Source organism: Sciurus vulgaris (assembly GCF_902686455.1).
Source record: "Sciurus vulgaris genome assembly, chromosome: 17".
Taxonomy (NCBI): domain Eukaryota; kingdom Metazoa; phylum Chordata; class Mammalia; order Rodentia; family Sciuridae; genus Sciurus; species Sciurus vulgaris.
The window spans coordinates 3,760,431-3,774,483 of record NC_136478.1 but is presented as its reverse complement, the minus strand read 5'-3'; the positions used below and the strand labels follow the sequence as shown (position 1 = coordinate 3,774,483).

The following is a 14,053-nucleotide window of genomic DNA, read 5'->3' as shown; positions in this document are numbered from 1 at the left end:
TGAGGCACTGGGTTCGATCTTCAGCACCACATTAAAAAATAAGTAAATAAAATAAAGGTATTATATCCATCTACAACTAAAAAAATATTAAGAAAAAAGAGATCACTTCTATACCTTTGTCTTTGTTTTTGAGGCAGGGTCTCTCAGTGTTGCTTAGGCTGACCTTGAACTCCTGTGCCCAAGCAATCCTTCTGCCTCAGCCTCCCCAGGGGCCCAGATGACAAACACATGCCACCAGTTCTGTTTCTAAACAAATTAATGATAATTTAATAAAAATCCCAATCATCAAAAGTGAAAAAACAAAAAGTCCCATAAGTGCAAGGTTTTACAGAGAGAAGGAGGGTGTGATGGACAGTGAGCAAACCAGGAATCAGAAGACCAGAGCAGGCTGGCCCTGCTCTTACTGACCCCATTCACAGATGAGTATGCTGAGGCACAGGAGGCAAAACCACTTGGAAGAGAGCCACTGAGCTTGCGCCAGGCCACCCTGCTGTCCCCAGCACTAGAGATCATGATGATGTGTCCACCCTGGCAGTGCAGGAGGCAGCCTCTGGGCAGAGGTGGCCTCTGGGGGGAGAGGCTCAGGCTGCCCACTGCATCTGGAACAGCAGGGACAAAGGGAGGCTTTGCAGGGTGCCTGCCTGTGCTTGCTCCCCTCGTCTCTTCCTTTCTGGCCCACACTCTGTGGCTGCATCCGGCCATGTTTTATGCAATCCTGAAAGAAGCTCTGAACCCTTTCCAGAGAACACAGGGTATCAGAGAACAGGCAGAAATACATTTTGTTTTGTTTTTATAATAGCCTTGAGTCATATAATTCACACACCATAAAATTCACTCTCTCATACCATTCAATGGTTTTAGGACAGTATGTCAGAACTGTGCAATTATGAATACTACCTAATTTCAGAACACCTTTATCACGCCCCCCAAAAGAAATCCCTTATGTTCACCCACAAAGAAGAATGAAATTATGTCATTGTCAGGAAAATGGATGAAACTCGAGAGCATTACGTTAAGCAAAATAAGCCAAACTTAGGAAGTCAAAGGTCGTATGTTTTCTCTCCTAAGTTGAAGCTAGAGAGGAAAAGGAAAAGAAAGGGGGGGGGGGGATCTCATGACAATGGAAGGAGATCAGTAGAGGAAAAGGATGGGGGGAGGAAAGGAAAAGGGGAAATACTGGGGAATGATATGGACCAACTTATATTGTAATATCATGTGCATGTGTGAATATGTAACAACAAACCCCACCATTATGTATTGCTATAATGCACCCATTAAAAATGTGGGGGGAAATCCCTTATTCTTTAGCAGTATCCCCCACTAACCCCAACTTCCCACCCTGGCAACCACTAACATACTTCCTGGCTTTAGGGATGTGCCTGTGCTGGACACTCCACACAGGCAGGATCACGTGATATGTGCCCTTTTTGTCTGCTCTTTCACTTAGTATATTGTCTTCAAAGTCATCCAGGCTGAAGCATGAGAGAAGTCTGACAATTGACAGATGGATGATGATGGAATTGCTTTATTCAACAAATATTTACCTAGTCCTATGTGCCTGCCTTCGGAGGACGCAGCTAGGAATAAAATCACTGTAAACCCTGCCGGGAGGGTTTCAAATGGGGATGAGAGACAAAAACACACATGAGTAATTTATGCAAAAATATTAGCGGTCTGGGGATATAACTCAGTGGGTAGAGCCCTTGAGGCCTTGGGTTCAATACCCAGTCCTGCAAAAATAAATTAATTAATAAATAATAATAGTCACTGGTAAGAAAGAGCTAAAGTAAAGGAGAAGCTGGACAAAGGGCTAAAGGAGGGGATATGACTCCTACAAAATGGTCAGCAAAGACCTCCCCACAGGTGGGCGCGTGAACGTTCCTACTGGAAGGAGGCGAGGGAGCCCAGTGATCATCGCGCTGCCCCTCGAACGCAGTCTGTCCCATGAGGCCCAGGACCTGCATGCAACCGTCCACACCGTGACCTAGCGCCCAGGACGCTGGTGACACCGAAGGCATTCTGCGACGCTAGTCCGCGGGTGGCCCTGGTAGGCCCTGCGAGCAAATGCCAGGATCGCGACTGGTGGGTGTCACAAGCTGGCCCCCAGCTCCCGCGGACCCTCTGTGCACAGGCCGCGCCCGGCCCCCGCGAGGTCCCGCCCCCGAGCAGGCCCCGCCCCGGCGCTCCCCCGCCCGCCGCGCAGGCCTCGCTCCGCCCTCTCGGAGGCCCCGCAGCGTAGGCCCCGCCCCCGCGCTCCCCGCCCGCCGCCATTGGCTGCGCTGCTCCGCCCCGATTCGCACTTCCTGGCGGAGCTATGGCCGCGCAGCGGGCCAGCCCGGGGTCTCCCGCGCCCGCGCCCCGCCGCGCCGCGCGCCCGTCGCCGCCGCCGCCCGCGCCCTAGCGCCTCCAGGTGGGCCGGCGCCCGCGGGCTGCCGGGCCGCGCGCCGTCCGGGAGCCGGGAGGGCGGGGTCCCGGCGCCGCTCTGTGCGGGGTACGGCGCGCGCTGCTGGCCCGGGCTCCGCGCGGGGCAGGAGCTGCCGCCCCCGCTGGTGCGGCTCGTGCGACAGGTGCGGCCTGCGCGCCGGCCCGCGCGGCGCAGGTGAGTGTCCGCGGCCCGCCGCGGCCCCCGCGCGTCGCGACTCCGCCTCCTCGCAGCCGGCCGGAGCCTGCGGGAAGGCGGTTGTGTGGCGGGTGCCGGGTCCGAGCGAGCGACAGCGGCGGCTCCGCAGGCCCCCAGGAGACCCCGCACGGTGAGTGCCGCCGGCGCCGAGCCATTCCGGCTCGCGGTATTTCCTCCGGCGCTGCGGCTCCCCCGGGACCTGGCCGTCCCGGACGTGGGCTCCGCTCCCTTGTTTACTGAAAAGACCTTTCACACGTAATGAGATCCTCGCTGGGAGTGCGGATGGCCTTGACCCTTCACCCGCTTCCAAAACGCTTGGGAGACTGTGGACGTCCAGCACCCTGGTAGAAATGGGCCCCAAACCTCTTGCACGGAGACAAAAGGGAGCCTCCAACGCCGGGAACTCTCTCTAGATATCTTGGCCTAGAAAAGAAAACTGCTGGCTTTTGAGGGCAAAACTGAGCCTTGGTTGGCTGCCCGCGGTGGGGGCCAAGGGAGTGTTGGTGTAGAGAGGCACCTGTGTTTTCTGCTCTGTCACCTTGCGTGAGCCCCTCAGCCACCTGGGCACCGGTGTCTTACTGTGGAAACCATGTCGCAGAGAGCCAAGGTGGCACGAAGTCAGAGATTTGCAGGAGACACTGTAGGAACGCTGGTCGTTCTCTCAGCCTCCCAGCCTAGGAGCATCAGGAAGACAGGGTATGATCACAAAGTTGCTAGTTTGTGCAGAGAGGTGTAGTTGCCCCTTCCTTACCCCCAGGGCATTTGGACAGGATGGAATGGGTCTGAATTCATGAACGCCTCCTCCCATGGAACAGGCAGCCCCCTCCTGTGTCCCCATTTATCTTGGAATAATGCTGACTTCTTGATACATTGTTCTTTATTAGCAAAAACTGTTCAATAGGTAACAAAATTGATTCCTTAAAAATTCCTCCTTAAACCCACAACCCCATTATGTGACAGAGTTCCCACATGGTTGACTTAGTCTTCCTCATTGTGCCCTCCCAATCCCCCAAGGTCCTCCCGAAACCTGGCTCTGGGCTGTCAATGAGTCGTTTGGCATTTCAGCACCGGTAGAAACCTCAAGGCAGTGTGGTGCACCAGCCCATTCGGAGTTCGATCACCAGCACACTTGCTCAAGTTTATGTTCAAGACAGGGCAGAGGCCCTAGCCGAGGTTTCCTGCCTGGGAACTTACTTTCCCCCATTTCCAAGCAGTATAATGGTGCTGGCTTCATGGGGCTGTATGGGGACCGAGTGAGCAGAGACAAAAGTCCAGAGAACAGTGTGTGTCTAGAATGTGCTTTATACATGCTCATCATCACGTCTTCCACGTCATTGTGACGTTTGAAAGTGTGATCCTTGAGTTGGGGGCCTCGTTCAGCATGCTCCCATGAAGGACCTAGGTTTTGATGATGATTGTCAGCTGTTAGCTTTGTGACCACGTCTCAGTATTATCTGCAAAATGGGATAAGTGACATCATCCTGACCAAGTACGTCTGGGAGTTCAGTGTGAGATGGCATGTGAAGGTCCCTTGGTTTGGTTCAGGGCCATGGTCTGGGCTCTGAAATGACAGCTGTTATCATTGTAATTTTTATCTAGCCAAAAGACTCTAGTTCAGATTAAAGATCAGAAAGTGGAGGCTGGGAACATACCTAGCTCAGTGGTCATGTGCTTGCCTAGCATGCGTGAGGCCCTGAGTTCAATCCCCAGCACTCCAAAACAAAAAGAAAAAGATCAGAAGGTGGGTATTAGCAGGACATGGGCTAAGTGACATGACGTCAGATTTTAGATGCCATAGGAACACTGTCAAACAATGCTGACAACCTGATTCTTTGAACTTGTATGTCGGGGAGTTCTGTGTATTGCTCTGCTCTCTCCTGCATTTCTCCCTGAGACAGTTTCTGCACTTGTTGTCCTTGGTATCTGCCAGCAGGGACTGTAATGAATGAATGACCTAGAGCTAATGCTGTACACTCAGGAATCCTGTTCTTGTTGTAGGGCTGCAATCTCTCGTGATGGAGGGAAGCCGGCCGACACGAGTGTCTCGGCCCTACAAGATCAGCGAGTCTTCCAAGGTCTGTGAACGGTGGCTGTGTCATGTCCCCCCTCCCCCGTGCGAGTTGCCTCAGAAGTGTGGTGGTGGTTCTGACCAACTCTCCCACGTGGTGTTGGTGTCAACCATAAGCTGAGGTAGAAACGGGCAAGGAGCAGAGCGCACCCCAACACCAGACTGCTGAGGGCACAAGGGTGTCCACACTGTGGTGTTATTCTTCTCAAGGGTAGTGTCCTGGGTCGTCCCTCCTGTGTCACAGCCTGACTCACTTATTCATGTACCAGTGCTAGGAGGCAGATGGGCAGCACAAGAACTATGGGGTTTCTGTCCCTGTGTGGGACTCAGCACCTCCAGGGACAGGTGCATAGAAAACCCAGCCACTAGGGTGGAGACTCATTGGGACCCCAAGAGCGAGCCCAAGAGCGAGCAAGGGTGTGTTCCACAGGGCCAGGCTCCAGCCCTGGATCAGAATCAGCCTTGCTGGGGAGTGTGGAGAGTCTTTAAAGTGCCTTCCTGGCCCCACCTGGGACCTGCTCAGATAAGGTCTGAGGGCAGGACTGGGCACTGTGCCTGGTTCCTTGGGTGGATGAGCAGGCTCTGCCCCATAGCTGCTGTAGAGGGAGAGCGGGTACTCATCTGCAGGGTAGTCCCTGTTCGCACTTGCCTCCTAGCTACAAATACTATTACCACCCTCTTTTCTTTTAAAATGTCCCTTTTGGAGATTAAATTTTATGGTTACTTTAGCTTGTGCATTGTGGGGGTGACTGGTTCTTGGGGTGCAGAAAACTGTACAGAGCAAACCTCACCCGGGCAGTCGACAGGGTGCCAGTGGTGTGGAGCTCCTGGGGGGCTTTGGGACCAAATTTCTAAAAAGGCTTCTTAGTGGGAAAAAATGGAGAGATTCTGCATCAGCTACAGGGGGGTGAGAAGGGAGAGGAGGTTCTGCAGAGGCCCTGAAGGGAACGGGCTGCGGGCAAGGGGTTGGTTCCCCTGAGCAATGGTCTCCTGTGGCCATCCGAGTTGCCAAGAAAGCTCCTGCCTGCCTGCTTTCTCTCTGTGAGCACAGAGCTCTTGCTGCTCTCAAAAGGGCTTTGTTCCTGACCTTGACTGCGAGGACAGTGTTGCTTTCTAAGTTTGATAGCACTGGAAATGTGCGTCCGTTAAAGTCGGATTCTGAGTCCTTTCCTGTCTGAATGGAAGCTTTTAGGAACAGGAGTCTCCATCCTTTAGTTGATTACGTTTCTAAATTTTCTATTTTAAAAAAAGCGTCCAAGTCATACCTTGCATTTATGGACATGAATTTAACCCACTAGCCAGCCCTGAGATGGGGACAAAAGCATGGGACCACACCCTTCCTGCTGCCGTGCTGAGCACAGCTGCTCCCAGGTTCTCAGACTGGTTTTTCCTACTCTGAACTTGACCAAAGTGGAGTCATGATGGGCCACTGCTATGTGTCTGGAGGTGTCACTCAGCCTAAGGCCTCTGAGTCTGGCAGCCAATAGATGGCATGGGTCACTCGTGCTCAGTTAGAGTCTGCCTGCGTGTGACCACTGCCATTCACTTAGCCACCCTGAGAGGGGACAGAACACAGTGAAGCAGACCCTACACCTGGTGTGTCCTCGGCAACACTGGCACCACCACCTGTGTCTCTTCCACATATGGCCTTGTGCTCAGTGGTGCACTAAGAGGGGCGAGTAGAGTGGGAGCTCTGGGTACCTGAAGTGCCACAATTCTGCTGTCTCTTTAAAATCGGGGGATTGTGTGTGTGGTTTGAAAATTGTCATCTGTGCAGCTGTGCAGAATGCCAGAAACAGGCTGCACAGAGGCCCAGGTACAACAACCTGTGTGCCTCTCCCCTGCACTGCCCCTCTGCGACAGATGGTCCCCTCGTGGCTATGCCTGTCCCCAGGGCTGTGTCCCTTTCGTACCACAGCCAGCCTGTGTGTGCCCATCTGAGTGCTAGGTCCTACACCCTCAGCACCTGAGAGCTGTCAGGCTGGGTGCCCCTGCACCTCTCACTTGCTTCTCTTGGACACCAAGGCTTGGCACCCTTCAGTCACCTGCTATTGTACTTCTTAATTTCCTTCCTGCAGTCTACAGGGGCCCCAGGCCAGTGTCTGTAGGAGCCCAGACTGTTCCTGCTTAATTAGAAGCCAAAACTAGGCCAGCCCGCCTCTCTCTGTAAGCAGCCAGATAAATAGCCACTCGGGAGGCTATGCAGAGCTGTCCTGTGGAGGAGCAGCAGGGCCTGGCCCTCTGAGCTGGCAGGGAGGGAGCCTCAGGTAGTGTCTGCTGGGCACCCTCAGCAGGTTAGGAGGACACTGTCTGCTCCGAGACGTTGACAGGGTGATTGATGCTGCAGCTGGCCAGACCCAGAAGGACCACAGGGAAGCATGCTTACAATTACAGCAGCAGCAGCAGCAGCAGCAGTAAGAGCAGACTTGAAAGGGAAGAAAAAGGAAATGCCCCGCCACTGGACATGTCCAGAGGGCCTCCCGAGAGCCCAGGGAGGTGGTGCCAGCACGCTTGCAGTCTGGTGCCCTCTCTGCACCCTTGCACAGCTCCTCACGCCCCTTCTCAGGGGTACCGCCATCCAGTTCTTTCCTCAGTTCCCCTTGAGTACACCAGCTACTGCGTGATATTTTTGAATGGTCTGTTTTCCCTATGTTGAATTTTTTTTTTCTTTTTTTTTTTTTAAATGGTAAATAAAAGAGTGTGTGTACGATATCCCTAAAGTAAGGCTGGTCGGTCCTGCAAGGACTCAGAAGCCGGTCTAGGTCTGATGCATGGTTGTGTCCTCAAGAGCATGTGGCAGGTGCTTGGCACTCTGTCCGCCAACTTGGATTGATCAAACGGATTGATTGGAGTCGTTCACATTAAATGTGTTAATTCTAGGATAGTATGGTAATTAAAACTGACTAAGTCAGGCCTAGGTTCAAGTCTCAGTGCTGCTGCGCTGTCCCTGTGGGATTTGGGCAGGTTTTCTGGTCTCCACCTCCACCTTCCTCACCTGGAAAAGGGGGATTGTCAGCGGGTGTGTTTGGTGCTCAGAGGAGAGCATGTATGTCAGGTACACAGCACAGCATAGCGCACCCTGAGCACCAGGGCAGGACAGCTCCTGTGCTTCCACACTAGTGTCCCTTCCACCCTGGAGTGGGTGGAAGCCACGCTTCCCAAGAGGATCGCAGAGCATCTAGTGGCATGCAGTAAGTCAGCCACCACCCTGGACCAAAGCATGAAAATGGGAGCCACGCCGTGGCATGACAGTGTGGCAGGCGCTGCGTCTGAGTAGAGCGCCTCGGCAGGCGCTGACAGCCCCGTGGCGTACCCTGCTCGGGCATGGCTGGGCCAGTGCTTTGCCCTGTTCTGTTTCCCTACCTCCCCAAACCTGGGTGGTAACACCCTCGTCCTCATTGCCAGACCAGAAGGCGGAGCCTCAAGTTCCCTGGCTTAACCAGGAACCCAGCAAGCCAAACCGCAGAGTGACTTAAGCAGATCCCACCTGGTTTTAGGGCTTTGTGCACAGCGGCCTTCTAGACCTCTGTCATGGACCTGGAAGGAGGGGAGGGGAGGGAGAGAAGGAAGGGACAGACAGGAGCTCCCAGCACTGTATTAGAAAGGAAGAAAATGAGGGAGGGAGAGACAGAATGCTCATAAAAACGAGGAAGGACGGACGATGGACGCACAGGAGGCGTCCTCTGGTCTCCTTCTTCTTGTTCCGGGTCTGGTTGCCACTGTGGGCGCTGCGATGGGGTGCTGCCTCCCTGACACACCACCTCTGTCACAGGTGTACCGCTGGGCTGGCCACTCGGCCACGGTGCTGCAGCGGCTGAACGAGCAGCGGCTCCGCGGCCTCTTCTGTGACGTGGTCCTGGTGGCGGATGAGCAGCGCGTGCCAGCCCACCGCAACCTGCTGGCCGTCTGCAGCGACTACTTCAACTCCATGTTCACCCTGGGCATGCGGGAGGCTTTCCAGAAGGAGGTGGAGCTGATTGGCGCCTCCTACATTGGGCTCAAGGCTGTGGTGGACTTCCTGTACAGTGGGGAGCTGGCGCTGGACGGCGGCAACATTGACCACATCCTGGAGACGGCGCACCTGCTGCAGATCTGGACGGTGGTGGACTTCTGCTGCGAGTACCTGGAGCAGGAGGTGAGCGAGGACAACTACCTGTACCTGCAGGAGCTGGCCTCCATCTACAGCCTCAAGCGGCTGGACGCTTTCATCGACGGCTTCGTGCTGAGCCACTTCGGCACGCTGTCCTTCACGCCTGACTTCCTTCAGAATGTCTCCATGCAGAAGCTGTGTGTGTACCTGAGCAGCAGCCAGGTCCAGCGGGAGTGCGAGCACGACCTGCTGCAGGCCGCCCTGCAGTGGCTGACGCAGCAGCCCGAGCGGGAGGCCCACGCCTACCGGGTGCTGGAGAACATCCACTTCCCGCTCATCCCCAAGAACGACCTGCTGCACCGCGTCAAGCCGGCCGTGTGCTCGCTGCTGCCCCGCGAGGCCGATTGCGAGGGCTTCATCGAGGAGGCCGTGCACTACCACAACAGCCTGGCCGCCCAGCCCGTCCTGCAGACCAAGCGCACCGCGCTGCGCACCGACGAGGAGCGCCTGCTCGTCGTGGGCGGCGAGGTCTCGGAGCGGTGTCTGGAGCTCAGCGATGACACCTGCTACCTGGACGCCAAGCGCCAGCAGTGGGTCAAGGAGACGCCCCTGCCGGCCCGGCGGAGCCACCACTGCGTCGCGGTGCTGGGGGGTTTCATCTTCATCGCGGGTGGCAGCTTCTCGCGGGACAACGGAGGGGACGCAGCCTCCAACCTGCTTTATAGGTATGACCCCCGCTGTAAACAGTGGATCAAGGTGAGACTAAAGCCAGATTATCTCTTTTCTCTTGAGGCCTCTTTTCTTTGCCCTAACCGAGCCTTGACTTCCCTCCTCTCTGGGCCTTGGCGACGGTCCTGCTCTGATCGAGGTGTGACGATAAAGAGATGAGCCACCTCCCTACCCGTGCCCCCGGGAGCACGAGGGCGGTCCCCACAGCGCTGTCCCGGGACTTTCTGCCCTGGTGGAACATCCCACTCAGGCTGCTGGCACGAGGCCCCAGCCCCAGGCAGCAGTTGAGTGCCTGGGTTGTGACCAGCACAACTGAAGAACCAAATTATCAATTTAATTGAGTTTTAATGAATTTACTTGTAAGCGTAAGTGGCCACACGAGGCACCTCACTACCAGCCATTGCTTCAGACAAGGCTCCCGCATCTCAGAGCCTCCACCAGGCTCCGCGTTTGGAGACGCTTGAGAACAGCTTTAAGGAGGCCACAGAGCCCACACCTGGCCCTTTGGCAGGTACCAAGGCCAACTTCTGAGAGGAGCGTGAACCTGGACGTCACACCTGAGATCCCACTCCAGTCTGGCCACCGTGTGACCAGGGATCTCAGATTCGTTTTTCACCCTCAGAATTTCACATTTCTCTCTGGAAGTGCATGTGGCCTTCCAGGGCAAGGGGGTGTGGCCTACATGCACCTGGCTCTGGGAAGGTACCCCTTTCTGCTAGTGGTTGGGGTGTGCCCTCTCCTGACCGTCACCCATGAAAATCTGTCTCCGTCTTTATACTCACACCTCTGTATTACTACTTAACTCTGTGTTTTTCTGAGCTTTAACACTCAGAATATCGGATTTGAGATATCCTTTTGATTTTATTCTCAAAAATTTAAAACTAAACCCGTGTGGCAGAGCATGCCCATAGTCCCAGGCACTGGGGAGGTTGAAGCAGGGGGGTGGCAAGTTTGAAGCCAGTCTGGACAGTGTAGTGAGATTCTGTCTAAAAATAGAAATTTTAAAGCAGCATAGTTCAGTAGAACCTTTGCTTAGCATGTTTTAGGCCCTGGGTTCAGTCCCCAGTATCAGAAGAAAAAAGTCCGAGACTGAGGGCCAAGTCGGACCGCTAGGAGGAGGCTCCGACCTTGGAGGCGGCCCTCAACACTTCGCGACAGCGGGTGTGTCGTCTGCAGGACCGTGCTCATTCCCCTGTGCTGCTGGGCTTACTTAAAACAACAGAAAAAGGTGGGGTCTTCTGCTGCTTGACGTCCTGTCAAGCTCTACTCGCTTCTCATAACTTGGATGGCAGGCAGCGTTTGTTTCTAAAGATAGCCGATGGAGGAGCAGGGGAGGTGACTTCCTGTTTCAGAAGACCGCCAGGAGGCCATGCCTGCTGCTCCTGCAGAGCCCAGTCCACGAGTCTGCCACGTGGTCAGACGGGTCTGGGAAACTGAGTGCCCCTCCTCTCCTGAGGATCCCAGGCTGTGTCTTAAGGGGATCCAGGGGCTCCAAGAGCCCCACCAGAGGACCCCCTCCAGCCCCCAAGCTCACTGGCCACACCACACCTCCTGGGCTGGGCACTCTGTAGACGTAGTTGGAGAGCACAGTGCTAGATAATGATGCTGTCTGGCGTTTAGGGAAGGGAAGTACAGGTGTGTCACTTCCGTAGGTGGCCTCCATGAACCAGCGACGCGTGGACTTCTACCTTGCCTCCATCGGGGACGTGCTGGTGGCTGTTGGCGGCCGGAATGAGAATGGAGCGCTCTCTTCGGTGGAGACCTACAGCCCCAAGACTGACTCCTGGTCCTACGTGGCCGGCTTGCCAAGGTGCCTGGGGTCTTGAGGCCTGTTCTTCCAGCGTGACTTTTCATGGGCCGACGTTTGGTTGTTCACTCTGGGCATTCCCGTTCTTGGGGAAATCTGGCTCACGAGCAGCAGAGGTGGATCTCGAGGTGCCCAGGGCATGGGGGAGTCTGGGCTCTCGCTCTACACTGTCAGTGAGTGTCAGCCGTGCTGACCAGACAGGCCTCCTGGTTTCCAGGTCCCTGTGGTTCCTGAGCCTCAGGAGTCTTGGGTTGCGACAGAAGGAATTTATTGGAAGTCCCCACCACGGTCAGTCTTGTTTCCTCACCTGAGCAGAGAGTGTGGTGATAAAATCTGCCCAATGGTGGGGTGGGAAGGTTAGGGAGAGTCTGTTGACCATCCCTCGGCACAGCCAGTGTACAGGAGCTGTCTGGGTGCGCAGAGCCTGGCACCCCAGACCTCCCTGCACCCAGGCATGCCTGCTGAGCCTGTGCCACTGTCATGGGTCTAGCAGAAGACACAGGCCTGCCTTAGATATTCCATGGTGTCCCTGAACACTGCTGTCTAAGCCAGGCACCTCGGGGACCTTGTCCCCGAAAGTTCGCAGGGGGCGTAGGCAGGCAGAGCTGTGTTCCAGAGTCACGTGGGGTGAGAGTCCCAGCCCCTTCCACTCTTCGATGGCCCCCTTCACTGGAGGCTCCGAGACACCAGTGCAGCAAGCAGTGATGACTGACAGGCACTGCTGACCCCGTCACAAGTAGCTGGCCCTCACAGTTGTCATGGTGGCCAGGACTGCTCTTCCTAACTCAGGCCAGGTGCCATGTGTGACTTGTCACCTGCTCCAGGTAACAGAACAGGACAGGTCAGTGGACAGGTCCAGCCAGCCAGGTCCCATGGTCTCCCCAAGCTGAGGTATGTCCCCAACCCATCTTCCTAGTGGAGACATGAAGCCTAGAACGTGCTCAGAGTGTCTGTTGTCCCCACTGTCCCAGCCAGCCGGCCAGCACAGGCTGTGCAGTGTAGATGCTGTAGGGACTGCATTTTTATTTCTGAGCTTTGCGTGCCCCATGGACCGCAGCAGTCCACAGCGCTGTGGCGTCAGAGTGTGTCCCCTGGCCAGTCACTGACGCGTCTCTCTCACATGTCCTTGTTGGTGTGGTGGGGCCTGCGTGAGCCACACCCACATCAGCACAGAACCCGCCACCGTTGCCCTCTGGGCCCGTGCTGTGAGCACAGCCCCGCGCCTGCTCTGCTGGGCTCCCAGCTGCCACCCGGCTGCAGGCTCGTCACCCTGTCCTCTGGGCTCCTTTCCTTGCTGGCTCCCTTGGCCGCACTTCATCTTGTCTCTGCTCTGGCCTGTCCGGAGCTCTCAGCAGTGGGCCAGCGTTGGGGAAGGCGTGGGTGCCTCTCGGCCAGCCCTGAGCCCGTCTGCTTGCCTCGCAGGTTCACCTATGGCCATGCCGGCACCATCTACAAGGGCTTCGTGTACATCTCGGGGGGCCACGACTACCAGATCGGCCCGTATCGCAAGAACCTGCTGTGCTACGACCGGCGCACGGACGTGTGGGAGGAGCGGCGGCCCATGACCACGGCGCGCGGCTGGCACAGCATGTGCAGCCTGGGTGACAGCATCTACTCCATCGGGGGCAGCGACGACAACGTGGAGTCCATGGAGCGCTTCGATGTGCTGGGCGTGGAGGCCTACAGCCCGCAGTGCAACCAGTGGACACGCGTGGCGCCCCTGCTGCACGCCAACAGCGAGTCGGGCGTGGCCGTGTGGGAGGGCCGCATCTACATCCTGGGCGGCTACAGCTGGGAGAACACCGCCTTCTCCAAGACCGTGCAGGTGTACGACTGCCAGGCCGACAAGTGGAGCCGTGGCCCTGACCTGCCCAAGGCCATCGCGGGCGTGTCCGCCTGCGTCTGTGCCCTGAGGCCACAGCTGGAGGACAGGAAGAAGAAGGGCAAGGGCAAGCGGCCGTAGGGCCAGGGCCAGGGCCATCCTGCTGCCCACCTCCCGGCCGCCCCTCAGACCCTGGAAACCTGTACTCCTTAGTACCTTTTTTACTTTTATGATTCTTGGTATTTCTATGATATCACATAACCAATTAAATATGATATATCACTTTACATGGTATCTTGCCTGAATAATTAAGCGTGGGCCCAGGCAGTGACCCTCCCTTGGATCCGTGCAGGCCTTCTTCCCAGGGAGGTCCCCACAGGTCCCCTTGACTGTGCCCCAAGAGTTCAGCAAACCCGTTGCACAGAAATGTTCATAGAGAGGCTCGGGCCTCACAGGCTGTCTCAGGCCCCTAGTCTGAGCATCCCAAACCTGGCCCATTTCTTAAAGTACAGGTTCCAGGCCACCTCAGAATCATCAGCTCCAAAGCTACCAGGGCTGCTGGAACCAGCCTTCGAATCGCGAGCAACAGCCACAGCCAGGGGTCGCTGGCCAGGTCAGGCACCCACCAGGGTGAGTGAGTGGCCAAGGCTACCACTGCCTGGATAGCCGGGTTGGGCACGGGGACTGCCTGCTGCAGAGCTGTCCTTGTGGGCGTTCTGTAACAGCTCTTCCTGGCTGGTAAGCTCTGCATCTGGAAAGTCACAGGTAACCCAGAGGAGAGGGACACGAGCATGACGCTCCCTGGAAGCGTCCTGTGATTGTGCTTTCCCCCTGGACCCAGGGTCCCTTACGTTACTATAAGAAATCTGCGTTTCTCAGGAAGGAGAGTCACTCTGCAGGACCTGCCGTTGTCTGCG

The 14,053-nt window shown here is 56.2% G+C and overlaps 1 protein-coding gene across 3 annotated transcripts; it reads left to right on the top strand.

Annotated features, from left to right (window-relative positions):
* Positions 1 to 2,282: 2,282 nt before the first annotated feature.
* KLHL36 (kelch like family member 36) lies at positions 2,283 to 13,423 on the top strand. Of its 3 annotated transcripts, none has more exons than XM_079117570.1 (5): positions 2,283 to 2,410; positions 4,619 to 4,695; positions 8,461 to 9,534; positions 11,160 to 11,317; positions 12,737 to 13,423. In XM_079117570.1, the coding sequence occupies exons 2-5, from the start codon at positions 4,636 to 4,638 to the stop codon at positions 13,275 to 13,277; spliced, it is 1,833 nt and encodes a 610-aa protein (XP_078973696.1). In that variant the 5' UTR covers positions 2,283 to 2,410; positions 4,619 to 4,635; the 3' UTR covers positions 13,278 to 13,423. The 3 variants fall into 3 exon arrangements, with proteins under 3 accessions (XP_078973696.1, XP_078973695.1, XP_078973697.1); XM_079117569.1 differs by having other exon boundaries at positions 2,285 to 2,599; XM_079117571.1 differs by lacking the exon at positions 2,283 to 2,410 and adding an exon at positions 2,606 to 2,750.
* The last annotated feature ends 630 nt before the right edge of the window (positions 13,424 to 14,053 follow it).